This window comes from Triturus cristatus, chromosome 9 (assembly GCF_964204655.1).
Source record: "Triturus cristatus chromosome 9, aTriCri1.1, whole genome shotgun sequence".
Classification (NCBI taxonomy): domain Eukaryota; kingdom Metazoa; phylum Chordata; class Amphibia; order Caudata; family Salamandridae; genus Triturus; species Triturus cristatus.
Genome location: NC_140592.1, coordinates 520,083,403 through 520,100,412, shown reverse-complemented (window position 1 = coordinate 520,100,412; position 17,010 = coordinate 520,083,403). Strand labels below are relative to the sequence as shown.

General features: G+C 43.4%; 1 protein-coding gene across 1 annotated transcript in view; it reads right to left on the bottom strand.

Moving 5' to 3' along the window:
- TOP6BL (TOP6B like initiator of meiotic double strand breaks) overlaps positions 1–17,010 on the bottom strand; it is a 2,412,394-nt gene that overhangs the window by 1,994,551 nt on the left and 400,833 nt on the right. Inside the window, exon 4 of the mRNA XM_085627714.1 lies at positions 10,089–10,198. Within this exon, the coding sequence (XP_085483840.1) occupies positions 10,089–10,198 (110 nt within the window). The remainder of the gene's footprint in view (positions 1–10,088; positions 10,199–17,010) is intronic.

Sequence of the window (17,010 nt, the reverse complement as noted above, 5' to 3'; positions counted from 1 at the left end):
TAGTGACCAGGCTCCCAGACCACTCTCCTGAGGGAGCACATTCCTGTGCTACACCTTGGAAGGCGCCGCAAGATCTTAAAAGCCCTGGTGTCTTAGCACCAGCAGGTGGACGCTAGCAGTGGCAAGTGTGGATTAACCTTGAAGGCCTGTCCACCACTATCCATGAAGTTCAACTCCAGTCTTGGGGACAGACCTATGAAGCAGCACACCATAGAGTGGCAGTGTCTCTGTCACTGAGATCACAGGACCCTTGAGCAGGGTGGCTCTAGGGCAGTACGACCGCACCAGGCGCTAACTTCAGGTGGGGGAGTCGTGTTTGTAAGTATATTATGGTTTTAAAAGCACTTGCTGCCTCCTTCCTGGCCTCCAACATTTTTGGGCAACAATAAAAATGTCTTGATAACTCCAGTGATTAATGTTCTTAGTAGAGAGAGATGGTGTTTTGTCTAGTGGAAGGTTTGACTAATGAAAAGGAATGGCAGAGGTGTAATGTGCATGCTGCTAAGAACATGTGCCATGCATATCAAAAAGTGCACATAAAATGAATAGGTCAGTGGTTACTGCTTTTGTTAGAGGGACGCTATTGTTACTTGCAGTTAATAAGTTAAAATCCTAACATAGAACAGTGAGCTATTAACTGTCATGTAAGAGCTGCATGCAAACTCCAAGGTATAAGTTAGAGCATTATGTTTCTTTCCCCAGTCTTCGATTATCCTAATGTTGCAAAAAAGGGTTCATTTGGGTAGAAATCGATTCTGATTATTAAAGAGAACCCCAAAACATGGTATTATGTTTTTAATTCTGAGTTCGTGTTTCTGCAGACCAATCACTATTAAACTATGCTGACTACTAGTATGGTTGTCATGTGACTCCTAAACCTTGTAATCCTTTGTCTTATGTAACATTTCCTACACAGTGATTTTCACACATATGAATGATTGTCTCTGTGTAATATGTGTGATGTAAAGTGCTCTGATACCCTATACTGGTATTAGTGGTGCTGTAAATGTTCTGATACTTTATTATTTTGAAAGTTTTACACATGCTAACAGTCTCTGCAAAGATTTTTCCTTATTAGTACTAGTGGAACATACAACTGCAGCAATGAGAAAGGTAACCAGTCAACCTTTGCAAAGGGCCTTCCACTTCACAGCAGCACAAGTCACATTTTTTTGTAACTTTTGATGTGTTTGAGCAATAAACAATTTATTAGTTAAAATCGTCAGATTATGCAGCAGATGATGTATTATGTGGCAAATGTGGCAAAGCCATAGTTATGTGGAAAACATTTTTAAACTAGGATATTTTGCCATTCATGTTTGAACTCTCTCTCTAGGCATCTTGAAGCTGGAAAACTCCTGCATCCATCCCAAACTGGGTTTCGCCCCTCTCAAGGGACTGAAACAGACTTACTGGCAGTTGCGGTAGACTCTAGAAGACTTCTTGATTCAGGTGGTTCTCTAGCCGTGATATTGTTAGATCTCAGCGCGGCATTTGATATGGTTAATCACTGTATCCTAATGCATCGACTCAAAGATCTGGGTGTGACAGGAACAGCCCTGAATTGGCTGTGCTCTTTCCTCGAGGGTACATCCTTCCAGGTCTTCGAGGGCGAGGCCATTTCAAGCCCTCGGCCCCTTTATTGTGGAGGGCCTCAGGGGTCGTCCCTGAGTCCCACTCTCTTTATGGTTTACATGGCTTCTCTTGCAGACATTGTTCTACCCTTTGGGGTGCATATAATTACATATGCCGACGACACTCAATTAGTGGTAGCATTTAACTACAAAAGCAGTTCCCCTACTTCTCTTGGCCCATGCCTCGAGGAGGTGATGAGGTGGATGTGCCATTCCCATCTAAAACTGAACGGTGATTAGACTGAGCTTATGTTGCTCGGTAATCCCTACCCCCTCGAGGTTTCCTCTATCTGGCCCGCATGTATGGGTCCTGTGCCTATCCCCAAATCCGAAATAAAGCGTTTGGGTTTCTGGCTTGATTCTGAGCTTAGCTTTTAAACCCAAACAAGGAAAGTTGTTGCCTCCTACTTCGGTATTCTAAGACTGCTGCATATAGTGTTGCCTTTGCTACCCCCTCAAGCAAGAAATCTTGTGGTCCAGACACTTGTCTTATCCCGCCTGGACTATGGCAACGCTCTTTATCTCGGTGCTCCCTGTGCGGTCTTTAAGAAACTTCAAATCATGCAAAATTGTGCCGCAAGGATTCTTGAAAGTACTCCTAGCCTCCAGTCAGCCAAAGCTGCACTTAGGTCTGTACATTAACTTTCTATTCAGGAAAGAGTCCACTTTAAAGCCTTCTGCACCACCCATAAGATGCTAGGGGGTGTGGGACCGGCTATCATTTATTCCTTTGTCCAGCCCTACCATACCAACAGGCGGTTACGTTCAAATGACCTCCACCTGGCGTCTGTTCCCAGAATCAAGAGGTCCAGAAGTGGCAGACGGCTCTTCTCTTACAACGCCGCTAAACTCTGGAACTCCTTGCCGCTTCAGCTACGTAAAGAGCCAGACCACACCGTCTTCCGTAGGAGGCTCAAAGCCTGGCTTTTCCCTAATTGATTGCCACAGCTTAGTGCGGTTTCTGCCCTAGCGCTGGGATTCCTTCGGGTAACCATGCGCCTTATAAATGCTATTTCATTTCATTTCATTTCATTCATTTCATTTCAACTGCTCTTGTGGAAAAAGGGAGGAGAAGTGCTGATGACAGAAACTCCATGGCTGGGAGACAAATGGATTGCGAATCCACTTTTAAGGATATTTGGGACATTCTGTGATTGGAAATGTATCCCACTTTGTGAATGTATCTTAATGTCAATAACACATATTTAACCTTAAATAAACATGTGTATCTCTTGGTTAAATTAAATAATGTAATAAGCTGTAACCGTCTAGTGAAATGGGAAACGAATACTAAAAATTGGGATATTTTGCTCTTTCTGCCACACCTCTCACTCCGCCCACTGACACAATCCATTGGTTATTCCCGCCCTCTGATTCTCCTCCCACAGTTCATCTACTTTTTTTCCCCCACTTCGACCACTGCCTGGCACTAACATGCATTAGAGACAACTGTGGGCTTTTACCACTGGGTCTCTTAGAGAATGACACCTCAGGTCCATACACGGGGGCTAAACACAGCACGTTTCTGGGTTCTACACACAACGTGTTTGCTATTTGATGCCAGACATCCCCATATGCTTGTATAAAACATAGCTGCATTGGCACCATGTCGTGTCCATTGGTAGCTTTTATCCAACAACACTTTGCATGCTGGAATGTTTAACCCCTTACTTAGATGGTCACAGCACAACTTCCAGAATGCAAGGCGCTGTTGGCTTAAAATCCAGCCCTGGCTGGCGGTGCCACATGTGACGATAGGGCCATTTGGAGGCAATGGTGAATCTATAATTTAGCAGGCGTGCCTATACTCTTAGTAAATTGTAAATACCACCAGTGTTAACACGCTGAGGTCTGAGGCCTCTGTTTGTTATGAACTAAGGCCCAGTCTGGTGGTTCAGGTCAGTCCTTATGAGGGAAGCTGCTGGACTTGTTTTTACCATGCACTTTGAAAGTATTTTCACCTTGATGCAAGAAGAAAGTTGGATTTTTTTACAAAAAATGCTTGATTTTTGTATATTGCTGGACTGGTGATTGCTTTATTTTGCACTTTGAAAGTATTTGCACTTTTTCTTTTGCTTTACTAACTACCGTTTGTATAGATTGTCATTAGGTACTTGCTGATATGGTTTGTTTTTATTCTACATGCAGTGTTATTTATGGTGTATTGCATGCACTTGTCTGTAATACGTGTACCTTAAATCTTGTATTTAGCTTTGTTTACACTACGGAAATGATAAATTAAAACAGACAAACATCTGCATCAATGTTCTGAAGCATCCAAACAGTTTTCTTCCTCAGCCTTGTTTGCCTGCCTGTTTTGCAGTGCTTACTAATAAAGACATTATGATTGAAATTGCTTCCTCAGTTCATGTTATTATCATGCACAACCCTTGACAGTTGCTATTGTGTGGCATGCAGATAATTCACCAGTCTATTTCTCTTGACTTTCGCAGGATACTGAGTTATAGCTTGTGTACTTCTCATGTATATTGTCAGTCGAGATTTTATGGAATTGCAGGTTTGGGTTGGTCTTTCAAAGTTTCAAGGTATTGGCAAATCTATTTCAGACCCTTCATAGTTGTTCTTTGTTCTTCAACCATAGGCAGTTCCTGAGACAATAGGACCGCTCCTTGGCATTGTTCTGATTGCTGCCTCAGTTAAATAATCTGCTTTTGACAGTATTGTTACAAATGGCATAGTTTGTATGTTAGGAGTGTTTCCCACTTTCTCATTAGAACTTAGAGAAAGACAATATAGAGGCATTTCATTTAAATGTTGGAGGTTTCAAATCAAAATATGCTAGATTTCTGGGTGGTAGAGCAAAGTGGTAGATGGAGGGCCGCGCTTCCGGGGGAGAGGGTGGCCTCCATGTGCTTTGCAGGGGTGCCCCCTCAAATTTTATTACGCCACTGCAGACACTAGATGACCCAAGCTAACGTCTAGGGCTATAGGGATATAGATGGGTATCGATAACCAGTAGGGATGTTCCCTTTCATCTAGATTTGCAGAAGGCTCTAGACAGGAGAGTTAGCGGGCAAGACTATAGCTATTTTGGTGGAGGGCTCTGGCGGCGACGGAGGCCGCCTCCAGAGCTGTGGCGGAGTTACAGGGCGATCTGGAAGCAAATGGGTACCGAAGGGTACCTCTGAGTGGCACCATAGGGGGTGCCAGAGCCCAGGAGCCTCATGGGAGGTTCCTAGAAAACCGTGTCGGCGCCCCATTAGTCCTTCGGGCGGTTGTGGGCCTGAACAACCGGGGGCTTGCCTTGCTATGCTCCGCCCTGAAAGGGGCGTGAGTAATAAGGGACCGTGATCCGGGAAGAGGATCACCGAAGGGGCAGCACAGATGGGGTTCGCCCCGGTGCTGCTTGGCTCATCAGGCGGGCAGGCGGCTTAGATGGTTGCCTGCCCTTGGATCGCCCGTAAGATAACCCACCATATTACATAACGGTGTATGTAATAAACCTGCAGCAGTTTTTTACCCAAACAAAATTTGTGTGGTGTGTTTTATTTATGCGTAGAACATGCATGCTATTGTGGGGGGGTGGGGAGTGTTGCCTCCTGCTGGTGGTATGAGGCTGCCCTGGTGCCCGCAGGGTGAACCTAGAAGGGCGGGCCTCTAGTGCCAGCAAGGCAACAGCCCACCCCCCTTCTGCTAAGTACAGGGACCCCTCGGGGAGGAGTCCCCCTACTCAGGTAGCCAGGGGCTGTGGCACGCAGGGCGCGTCACTTCCGGGGCGCGAGGAACGGGGGGGGCTATATAGGCCTCCCCCACCCTCTGTCCTTCCTCTTTTGCGCCCTGGACAAGCCGTCTCCCACCCTACCGCTTACCCGGCGTGGAAGCAGCGGGGGAGGCATAGAATGTTGTAATGTTGTTCTTTTTCGTTGCAGGCGGAGTTACAGGGCAATCTGGAAGCAAATGGGTACCGAAGGGTACCTCTGCGCGGCACCATAGGGGGTGCCAGAGCCCAGGAGCCTCATGGGAGGTTCCTGGAAAACCGTGTCGGCGCCCCGTTAGTCCTTCGGGCGGTTGTGGGCCTGAACAACTGGGGGCTTGCCTTGCTACGCTCCGCCCTGAAAGGGGCGTGAGTAATAAGGGACCGTGATCCGGGAAGAGGATCACCGAAGGGGCAGCACAGATGGGGTTCGCCCCAGTGCTGCTTGGCTCATCAGGCGGGCAGGCGGCCCAGATGGTTGCCTGCCCTTGGATCGCCCGTAAGATAACCCACCATATTACATAACGGTGTATGTAATAAACCTGCAGCAGTTTTTTACCCAAACAAAATTTGTGTGGTGTGTTTTATTTATGCGTAGAACATGCATGCTATTGTTGGGGGGTGGGGAGTGTTGCCTCCTGCTGGTGCTAGGAGCAGAGAGGGTTGGCACCGACCTTCACATTCAAGGATGGCTTTCTCCGAAAACATGCAGATGCAAAATAAGTGCGTGTTGTGCTGTGTTTATGCCTCCCCGGGCCGGCTGCAGTGGAGATGCATGTCAGAATCGTTGATGGAGCTTCAGCAGTGCACTCTGGAGTGTTAAATAAACCCGATTTACAACAATCTGTAGTGTAAGGACCAGAGATGCTGACTTAGGAAGTGAGGAATCGGATTTGAGTCCCAGCGCTGGCTTAACATCCTGTGATTCTGGGTAAATCACTTCATTTTCCATGCCTACAAAATAACATGCTATGTCCTTGCGTAATGTACTGGTGCTCATGTAAAAGCTCCAATACCTTCAGGACGAGTTTGCGCTATACAAAACTGCAAAAAAAGAAAAAAACGCTGCCACAGCTTATTGTGAACCGCATCTCGTGACAACACTCAGAAAACACATGCTGTTTGACCTGCTTGCGTCTCATTGCATCTCAGACCCCCAGCTTCAGCACCTTATACGGTTGAAGCACCACGTTAGGTGCTGCTCAGCATCTAGGGGTGGCAAGATACGGTCGGTACAAGGGAATCTTTACATCAGAAAGGGAAAGGTTTACATCTCCCAGCATCCCCCCCCACCAAGTCCCTAATACCGATGATAGGGGTAGACAGTTTGGGAGATAAAGCTAAATAAAAAACACACGGTGTTAACAGTTCCTCCTTGTCTGTCGCAAAACTCCTCTTGTGAGTATTCTGGGCACTCCTTGGCTTGTGCGATCAATATCGGGTGGCTTGTGTGTTTATTAGAACGCGTGCACACTGACTTTGGCCCAGAAGCAATAATAACTTGCATCAGCTGCAGGGTCTGTCACAGCAGGGGCCCAGGGTATAAGTGCTCAACAATGCATCTGAAAGACTATTGCTGCGCACTGACTCGGGCAGGCTGCCGCTGTTTATTTTTGCATCGCGCTTTAAGTGAAAGCCCAATGCAAACATTTTAAATAACAGCTTTTATGATGACCAAAAGGTAACTATGCTCAATTTATTATCATAGCAGAGACGAAAGAACGCATCACCAGAGAGTCGAACACAAGAGCAGGTTCTAAATCTACACCAATATGTCGAGCAGGCGCTTACAGGAAAATCTCAGGGGGAGGGCGGTCTCAATCACTCCCCGCTGCAGAGGCGCGGGAAGTGGGTGGGGCGGACGGGCTTTGAGAGAAAGGGGAGCTCACAGTGTGGTGACGGGTGTATGCCTCGGACATAGGACTGCCTCTGAGGTACATATATTATAAAACTAAACCTATATGTTTACATTAGACACAGCAGAACCAGCATCACTTCACGGCACTTTAAATAAAAGCTTTTATGATAATCAAAATGCAATCTATTAACATAGCAAAGACGAAAGAACGCATCACCAGAGAGTCTAACCCAAGAGCAGGTTCTACATCAATATGTCAGGCAGGTGCTAAACCGACCTAGAAAGAAGTCTTTATTTTTTTCTTTTGGAGTTGGTGCTACATCTACTGATTGTTTGTGATGTCCCTGCACGGCCGCACTGCTGTTTGTTAACAACGTCAGAAAAAAAGTGTAACAAGCGCTGCCATTGTGGGAAGGCAGCCGCTGTTTATTTTTGCATCGGGCTCGAAAGCGCGATGGAAAAATAAACACGGGGCGCCCTGTCTCCTTTTGGGAGGCCCATCAGGACTGGATCTCAGAGGCTTGTTTACATAACACGCCTCTGAGATATGAAATTGCTTCACGACAGCCGTGAAGCAGGAGATCCAGTCCGGATTGGCCGTCTCAAAAGGACAAAGGGCGGTAACACAATGGGAAGCCACCGTTTACCATAAATGGTGACGCTACCCAATGAAAATGAGGGGCGGGGCTTCAAGCCTCCTTCTGAAAAATACTCACCCACAATATGTCTTGCAGATGCGAACAGCGCATGCGCGCTGCAACGCAGGTCTGAGAGACCTAAAAACTGCTGGTCTCAGACCCGTGCGTGTGTGTTTAAGAAGCTTCCTGTGAGGTGGCTCGTCAAAATCGTGAGCACAGCACCCAGCAGATGAAAGACCAGTTCCGGACCCTAGAGGCACCCAGTAAACACTGAGGGCCATATATACAAGGAAGTGGCAGAGCACGGCGTTAGCCTCCGTGGCTAACACCGCATGCAGCCTTGCATTTACCCCTGCTCTGGCAGTAATTTAGCTGCCTAGCGCCGGCGCAGGCACCCTTGCACTGTAGTGCAAGTGTGCCTGAGTTGAGGGGAATTATTGTTTATGTGCAGGAAGGTGCCCCTTCCTGCACATAAACAATCTGAAATTGTGTTTTTAAACTTCTATGTGTGCTGCTTAATGTAGCACACATAGAAGTTGCAAAACGTCATTTAAAAAAGAAAAATTGTTTATGTGCAGGAAGGGACGCCTTCATGCATATAAACAATAAATGACGTTTTGCTGTTTCTATGTGCGCTGCGCAATGCAGCACATATGGAAACAGCAAAAACGAGTAGAAATTAAACATTTTTCCTCGTTACACCAGGGTAAGACCAGGTTTTCCCTGGTCTTAATTTTGGTGCTGCCCCATATTTACGCCACCCTTGTAAATATGGGGCAGCATCAAAATCAATGGGTATTGCAAAGGAATGTCCACCACAACACCCATTGCCCTCCCATTTCTAAGCATAGCGTGGTGGCTTTAAGCCACATTAAGTGGCTTAAAGCTGCCTTGTGAATAAGGTGAAGCCTCTATCTCCTTCACAATGTTGAGAAAAGTGACGTTGTGGTGGTAATAGGGGCATGTAAATATGCCCCTGAGTTTCCCCCACAGGTGTACAGCTGTGTTTATTAACATGCAAACAGCACCCTGTATGGTTGTTACAGTCATAGTCCCAGTGCAACGTGACTCAAAACTGTACCCAACAACCAGCATCCTCTGATCCAACACCATATACAGTAAAGAAGATGCTGTCTTGATGTACACCTTCAACTCTTCTCGAAGCCAGTAGGACGTAATCTGAAGCTTTCCTCTGCAACAATGACCCTATAGTGAGTGCTACCTTTCAGCTTGTACCCCTGGGGTAGCTGAACTTTCTCACGAAACTACAAACAGCAACATATAAACTGACATCAGCGCTATATTAGAAGCAGACAATGCCCACCTAATTCACCGCTGCCCCCAACTCCGCCCCAGTGCATTGCATAAAATATAACAAGAATTGTATTACGCTATGTCCAGAGTAGCAAAATAACACAACTTCTTAAAGTGACTTCCATGTTTACTTGATATAATTAAGGTATTATTTTGCTGATAATTGTGTGTGATACTTGTGCTGCCTTAACTGGATGTTCTATCCCCATTACAACCTCTGAGAGTTAACGTTGATTGTGTTACGTCTTTACCCTCTAAAAATCAAAGCCTAAAATGGAGGCTGTGACATTACAGTAAACTTGCAGTATTCTCTGTTGTTTGCTTTTCCTGGGACAGAATCAATATTCTTTACATGCAACTTCTGCAGGTCCCAAATAAATAAATGGCTTGATGAAGTAAATTCAACACTTTTTCACCATGTCTCACACAATTTCCATTTAGGCCATCTCTGGTCATTCACTAAACTCATTGGCCACTGAAAATGACAACTCTGAATTGATGTATAATGGAGAGCAGCCCCGGGTTCCGGAATGTACCCGCCAAGGCATCTCATCTCCTGAGTAATTTCACTTTGTAAGATAAGTTTATCGAAGGAAGATTTGATTAAAAATACGATGATGGTTATATCTTTTTTAATGTTACATTAACAAATCCCCAAATTACAAATGCGAAAATACCATGGTCACACGCCTTTTACACCCAAATACCCCGACTAAAAGCAAGGTGAAAATTCAGCAAAAAATGAGGAAAACGTGAGAATTAGCATGAAAGCACACTGATGCATGCTAGCTATCCTCAAAAATTCGTATTGTGGAATAATCAGCCAAGCTTCCTTCCAGCGTCTATTCCAAAATGTACATTTTGCTATATTTCACCATAAGTATCCAAATATACTGTAATATATACTTGATAAACCAAAATAGGCAAACCTCAAAAGCAAGCTGGAAAGGTGCAACTCCAAGGTTTTCATGAAGACAGACAATTTCTTCCTGGGTCGCAAGTGTTCTAATTGACACATTTGGCAGCATTGCCTTAATTGCTAAAAAAAAGTGGAAATTTAGACAGAGAAATAAATTGATGTGATTTGATAACTGTATCCATCTTATTCCACACTCATCTGAAAACTGCAAAATCTAAAGTGAACGTAGTATCATCTCACTGATTTTGATCACCAGGTGCAACGGGTGTATGACACTTTGGTTTGCAAATAAAAATTGTTATTTTCCATAGCTTTTATTTCTATAATGCCTTTTCAGAAAACATATTCACTGTAATAATAAGCATGAGTTTTAGAAGACGTACCTGTAGAGAAGCTTTGGAATCAAATTAAAAGCCACAAACTTTCTTAATGGTTTTACTAACCCAAAAAACAAACTCCCTGGCACTGCCGACTCTTGTGAATTCTCACGAAGATGAATGCTCCAGGTTCATGTATGGTGTCAAATCTGGGGCATGGAGGCTTTCAATGTAGCTTTCAGAGGCAGAACCATGTCCCATATAGAGACACGTCGAGGATCCCCTTGTAACCAGCAGCTGGCAACTGAGAATCCTAAAGCTCTATGGAGAGACATCAGGCTTGGCTGTAAACTGAGATAGAGTTGCCCTAGCACCGGTAGGGAGCCATCCAAATTGTGCAGCCAGTGTGACTAATCCTCCCATGAAGACCTACAAATACCTAGGCATCTATAGAACCACATCCCCTCAAGGAAGCTGGAACCTAAACATACAACCACTGCTCACCAAAACTGGTTAGGACATGTGATGCTGGTCTGCCTTGTCCCTCCGGATACTAGGCAGGTATACACACTACAAAATAATAATCCTACGCAGGCGGCTACACACTCTCCAAGACTACACTGCTCCCTTTAAATCAGACTTTAAAAAAAGCTAAAATTGAATGTAAGAGAATTTCTGTGTGTAGGGACACAGCCCAGAACTCCCTTCCACAAGTGTACTTAGACTGACAGAAGACACTCACTTGTAACTATATGATTGGGCAGCCCATATATTCATCATAAATGGCTAGTAATGGATTTAATACTGACTGAGGAATCAACAAAAGTCATTCTGCAAAATGACACATGGAAATTAAACATTCGAGCGTTGTAAAGACTATGGGCCAGATGTACGACCATTGGATTTGGCGACTTGCAATTTGCGACAAATTGCGAGTCGCAAATTGCGAGGCACTAAATCCAATATACAACAGTGTTAGCGATTCCCAATGGGGTCGAAAAATGAGGGGCTCATCAATATTCATGAGCCATTCGCAATTTGCGACCCCATTGGGAATGGCCAGCCTCACAGGGATGGTGGCCTGCTGGGGTCAGCAGACCACCAAGTCTGTGACTGCTTTTCAATAAAGCAGTTTTTTTTAATGCAGCCCATTTTCCTTAAAGGAAACGGGATGCATTTAAAAAAGAAAAAATGAAACGTTTTTGTTTAATTTTTTAAGGGCAGGTAGTGGTCCCTGGGACACTGCCTGCCCTTAAAAAATATTTTCCCCTGAATTCACAAAGACGAAAGGGTCCCCTGGGGACCCCTTCCCGTTTGCGAGTGCTTTACCACCCTTCTGAGAAGGGTGGTAAACTGACCCTGTTTTGCGACCACAATTGCGGTCGCAAAAGAGTCATACATACCTGGAGGACTCGCTATTAGGAAGGGACACCCTCGCAACCCCCCCTTCCTAATAGCAACTCGCTATTCCTATTTTGTGAGTCGTAAATAATTTGCGACTCGCAAAATAGGAATAGTACATCTGGCCCATAGTTTGAAAGATCTCCTAACTAGAAACTACATTTTCATGAGTACTCATGTAATTTGCCAGAAATACGTCCAATCATCTTAAAGGTCCCTTGCGCATACAGAACGACATTCTTTTAATTTTTTTTTGCAGATTTAAATAGCACAAACTCGACCTGAAGGTATTGGAGCGCTTTACATGAGCACCGGTTACGTTACACATTCATTTTTTTGGAGTGAACACGGGGAGATTAGGTGATTTGCCCGGAATCACAGGATGTTGAGGCAACTCCGAGGCTCGAACCTTGGTTTCCAGCACCAAAGTCGGCAGTCTAGCCAACAGACCACGGGCCAGATGTAGATAATCCATAAATACCGAATTTTTAATACCGAATTTTACCGATTCGGTACTATGAAATCGGTATTTCTTATGTAGCTAATGAATCGGTAAAAATACTGATTCCTTAATATTCCTTATTACCGAATCGGTAATACCGATTCGGTAATAAGGAATACCTACCCATTCACTCCTATGGGCTTGGAGGGCCATAGGAATGAATGTAAAGCCATTCTGTATTAGCGATTCGGTATTACCGAATCGGTCATACTGGGAGGTATTTCAAGGGTGCACCCCTGAAATGTGCTGTGTGCACATGTGGCACACATACATGCCCTAAGGGCATGGATGTGTGCCACATGGCACTTAAAAAAAAAAATCAAAAGTGAATTTTTAAAGGAATTCGTTAATTACCACTAACTTGAAGTTGGTGGTAATTAACGAATTCTTAAAGCACATAAGCACTCTTTTATGTGCTTTCTACATTGCATTTACAGATTCGGTATTTACCGAATCATCACCTACATTAGGAATGGCTAAATACCGGTCGGTAACTCTGAAATTTTACCGATTTTCGGGGTTACCGACCCGTATTTAGCCCCCTACATCGGGCCCCACATCCTCTCCCCTATGAGTCTCCAGTTTCACGTGATCTGGTGGGAATTAGTAATGATGGATGTCAGGTGGAAACAACAAGTTGACTGAAAAGCTTTTGGAAAGATTAACGGATACACGAGCGTCTAGACGGAAGCGGAGCCGCTGGCATCACTCCATGATATCCACCTGAAATTCTACACGTGAGGCAAAGAGGGTATGGACAGTGTTAAGAACAATAATAAAAGCTACAAGGCACTGAGAAGTAATACATTTGTTTTAAAATGTAATTCCTCTGCTTCTTCTTTTTCCATTGTGAAAATTCACCAATTTGTCGAGAGCCCGATTTAAAATGTTATCATTTGGTGTTTTGGTGAAGGGATTCAAGTGTTTGTATATATTCTTTAGTGAGTTGAGCCCAATTTTTTCTTTTTTGTTCACTGTACACCAAGGTCTATACTGAGGGGAACCGGTATGCGCACAGCGTTGTAAAAAGTAAATTCTAAATTGATGTATTTTCAAAGAAATCATCCCCATTAATGCCTGTAAATTGGTCCTTTTTAGGCATATCTATCAAAAGGGATCCAAAGGGATCCTGATAAAGCCTACCTAAAATGATGTACTCTACAATTAGTAGAGTCCTATACTAGAAAAAACACTTGTTTTTCTAGAGTCCCCTCACTCACCTAGGGTTTCCCCAGGGTGACATGCTTCATCATAGGGGTCCTCCCAGGCATCTACTGTCTGGGGCGTGCTACAACTTGGCGGAATACGCAGGAGTACTTTTTTATTTTATACTATGTGTAGTGATGTGCTATGTGGAGTGAAAAGTGAAATAAATCAATAAAAATTACCTGGATAGTGAGCCCTAATTGTATTCTGCTCCTATCCGGTAAATGTATATTAAAATGGGGCTAGTAATAGAGAACAGTAACCATTATGTGAAGCTGTCCCTATTTACTTGGTCGACATGTTTCGTGGTTACCCCAACCACTTCATCAGGACCACACAAGGACCAGCCCTGTGTGTACCACTCCGTGTCTTTACGAACAATCAGATAAGTTTATACTTTTTGCAACCGATTTGGTTTGCTAAATACATACGATTCCCATGTTACAAGGATTTCTTAGATGCATAGGGTCGAAGTTTCTGTATGAAAATATAATGACACATAAGGATTAGTTACACACCCTAGTCCACTAAATAATGTGGACAAGGGACCTCAATCACTTTATAGTCAATTTAAGTGTCAAAATTCTCTTGTATTTCTTAGAGAATTAAAGTGCATATTTAGAAGTGCTCAAGTGAATATGGTGAAACACATAGACATATACACACATAGACATAACACACGATTACGGTAGGTTGCGTGGGTATAACCTACTTTTATGGAGGTGTAATTCTACTCCATGGTGTTGCTGGGGCAGGGAGGCTCTAGATATCTAGATCAAGGTATGAGATATTGCAAGTTAAACGCAATGGGAATTCTTAACAGATGAGAGAGACTGAATCATAAGGATTCGTCATGGTATGTTGCTTCCTCTATGCAACTTACTTGTCTAGATAGGACCATCAGCCATTAAATCTAGTAGCTCCCAGGAACACCGCATATTGTTGTATCACTGCCGGTGTTCCTTTTTTAATGTTTCTGCAGGCGGGAAAAAGGGAACGATTCACAGGTGTGTGCACCCGAGTGGTTTTGGGCGCCATCTTTGAGAAGTGAATCGGTTCTTAATTATTTTAAGACAAAGTAAAGCATGGATTCTATCATCCAGCTAAGAACACAGCGTGCGATTCTTAAAAAGCAATATTTGTAGTGTGTGAATTTGAACATCACGTGGGTTCACCACCACGAACATAAGTAGTAGATGTTAACCGAAAGTAAACAAGTTAGAAAACACTACTGTTCCGAGTGGTTTTGGGCGCCATCTTAGAGTGGTGAATCAGTCCTTTATTCTTAAGGACATAGTGAAGGCATGGATTCTATCCTCCAGCTAAAATCACAGCATGCGATTCTAAAAAAGCAATATTCGTAAGTGTGAATTTGAACATAACATGAGTTCTCCACCACGAACATTAGTAGTAGATGTTATCCGGAAGTGTAAACAAGTTAGAAACACTACTATTCTGCGCTAACTTAGTGGGTGTATAATACTCCGTGGGATGGGAGACATTCTATTGCAGTATTCCTTGAATAAACAATACTCTGATATCATTTTTAAAGCAACGGTCTTCTCTCAGGTTTTTTGGGCGCCATCTTGGAGTTGTAATTTTAACCCGATAGTAATAAGAGTTTGAGAATGTGTTGCTCATACAAATCCTAAAAAGGAGGCATTATTACCAGGGATGGGTTTTTAAACGGGTGGGGAGGGTAAACCGTACCATAGCCCTGTTATTTTGGCCATTGCAAAACGATATTTTTAGAGGGGAGTTTTCCTCATAAAAATAGTGATCATTACCCAAATAGTTTCTTTAATATTGATGGACTTTCATCATATTAGTTATTACATACTCACTCCAAATGGTGTGTTTGTTGAGACTGGTGGTTTTGGATCTGGCATAGTTCATTATTTAAAATCTATATGCCAGATCCAAAACCACCAGTAGATAGTTATAGTTAGGACCGTGTTTCCATAGGAAATCCGCAACATTCTATTTGGAATAACTTTGGCGCCGGTTGATGAATCCTCGCCAAATTTTCAAAATAGGTGGGGCGCTCCGCTCCGCTCCTACCCTGAAAGTCTCGGGGGGATTCGTCAAGCGGGGGCTGAGAAAAAAAGGGGGATCCCAAAACGCGTTTTTCCCATGCAATTTTCCATAGGGACCTTTAGTCCAAGGTACAGCCCAAACGGCTGAACAGAATTACGTGAAATTTGGCAAAAAGGTAGTCCTCAGGTCAGGGATGTGCCTTTTGCAGGTCTGGTGTCAATCTGTTCAGTAGTTCCTGAGGAAATCAAAAGTAAAATCATATATATATGTGGGCGGAGCCTAACCACACATCTCATCCTGAGATCTGATTGGCTGTCAGCACTTCATCCAAGAAGTGTTGGCAGCCATCTTGGGACCAATATACATGATAGCACCTCATTAAAAAGCATTGCAGTTAATAGAAGGTTTTAAGACTTTAGTTACATTATAAATCATTTGTTGATGGTACCATACTAATTTTAGGAATTGTGGTATGTTCTAAGGTGATTTCACCATGTGAAAAAGCCTTCTGCTGGGATATCATGATTGAGAGAAAAATATTTTCTCATGCTTTTCCCACAGAGGTTTGGAAGGTGATCTATAAGCTAAACTGAGAGCTTATTTTCTGTAAATTCACATTATCTTTCTCAGTCATGTGAGAATGAAGTCTGACATTCTCAGTAAAACATGTACATCCAACAAGGGCAGAGACTGTCAGTTGATTCCTTTGTGTTCTACTGCAGCTTCCCAGAGTGTTCCAAAGAACAACTAGAGCGCTAACAGTCCTACTTATGATAAACGTATGGCACACCTGAAGCCATCTTGCTTGGATTAAAGTGGTAACTCTTAAAACATTTAATTTAAAAAGGAACAAAATGAGGGGGTTCATTTTTCCATAAAAAGTATGATTAGTGCTGCAGAAAGAAAAATTAGGGCACATTTTGAGTGACTTCTCAAATCCTCTTTTATTTCATTAAAAAATTCTGACATGCAGACTGAAACATGCACTTTCAATACCAGCAGCAGTTTTCCCTGGTGAGCAGTAGCTTTACTACAGTGATCTAATGAGCAAAAAGAGTGCTAACATTCTGAATTTATGGCAAATGTGTGACACATCTGAATGCCTTCTTGATGGAATCAAAGTAAAAAACTGAAAGTATTTCCTACTGAGGAGACTGCAGTAAATGAAGAAATTAGGAAACTTCATAACAAATAAGTCTCCCAAGATGGCCACCAGACACAAAAGAGCCCAAATGTAGCCCAAATATCACCCAGATGTAGCCCAAGTATAGCCCAAAGACAGAATGTCCCAGAGTGTTCTTAAAAACAACTAGAGCGCTTACTGTCTTCATTATGACAAAAGTATGGCACACCTGAAGCCATCTTGATTGGAATAAACTGGTAACACTTAAAACATTTAATTTAAAAAGGAACACAATGAGGGGGTTCATTTTGCCATAGAAATTATGATTAATGCTGAAGAAAGAAAA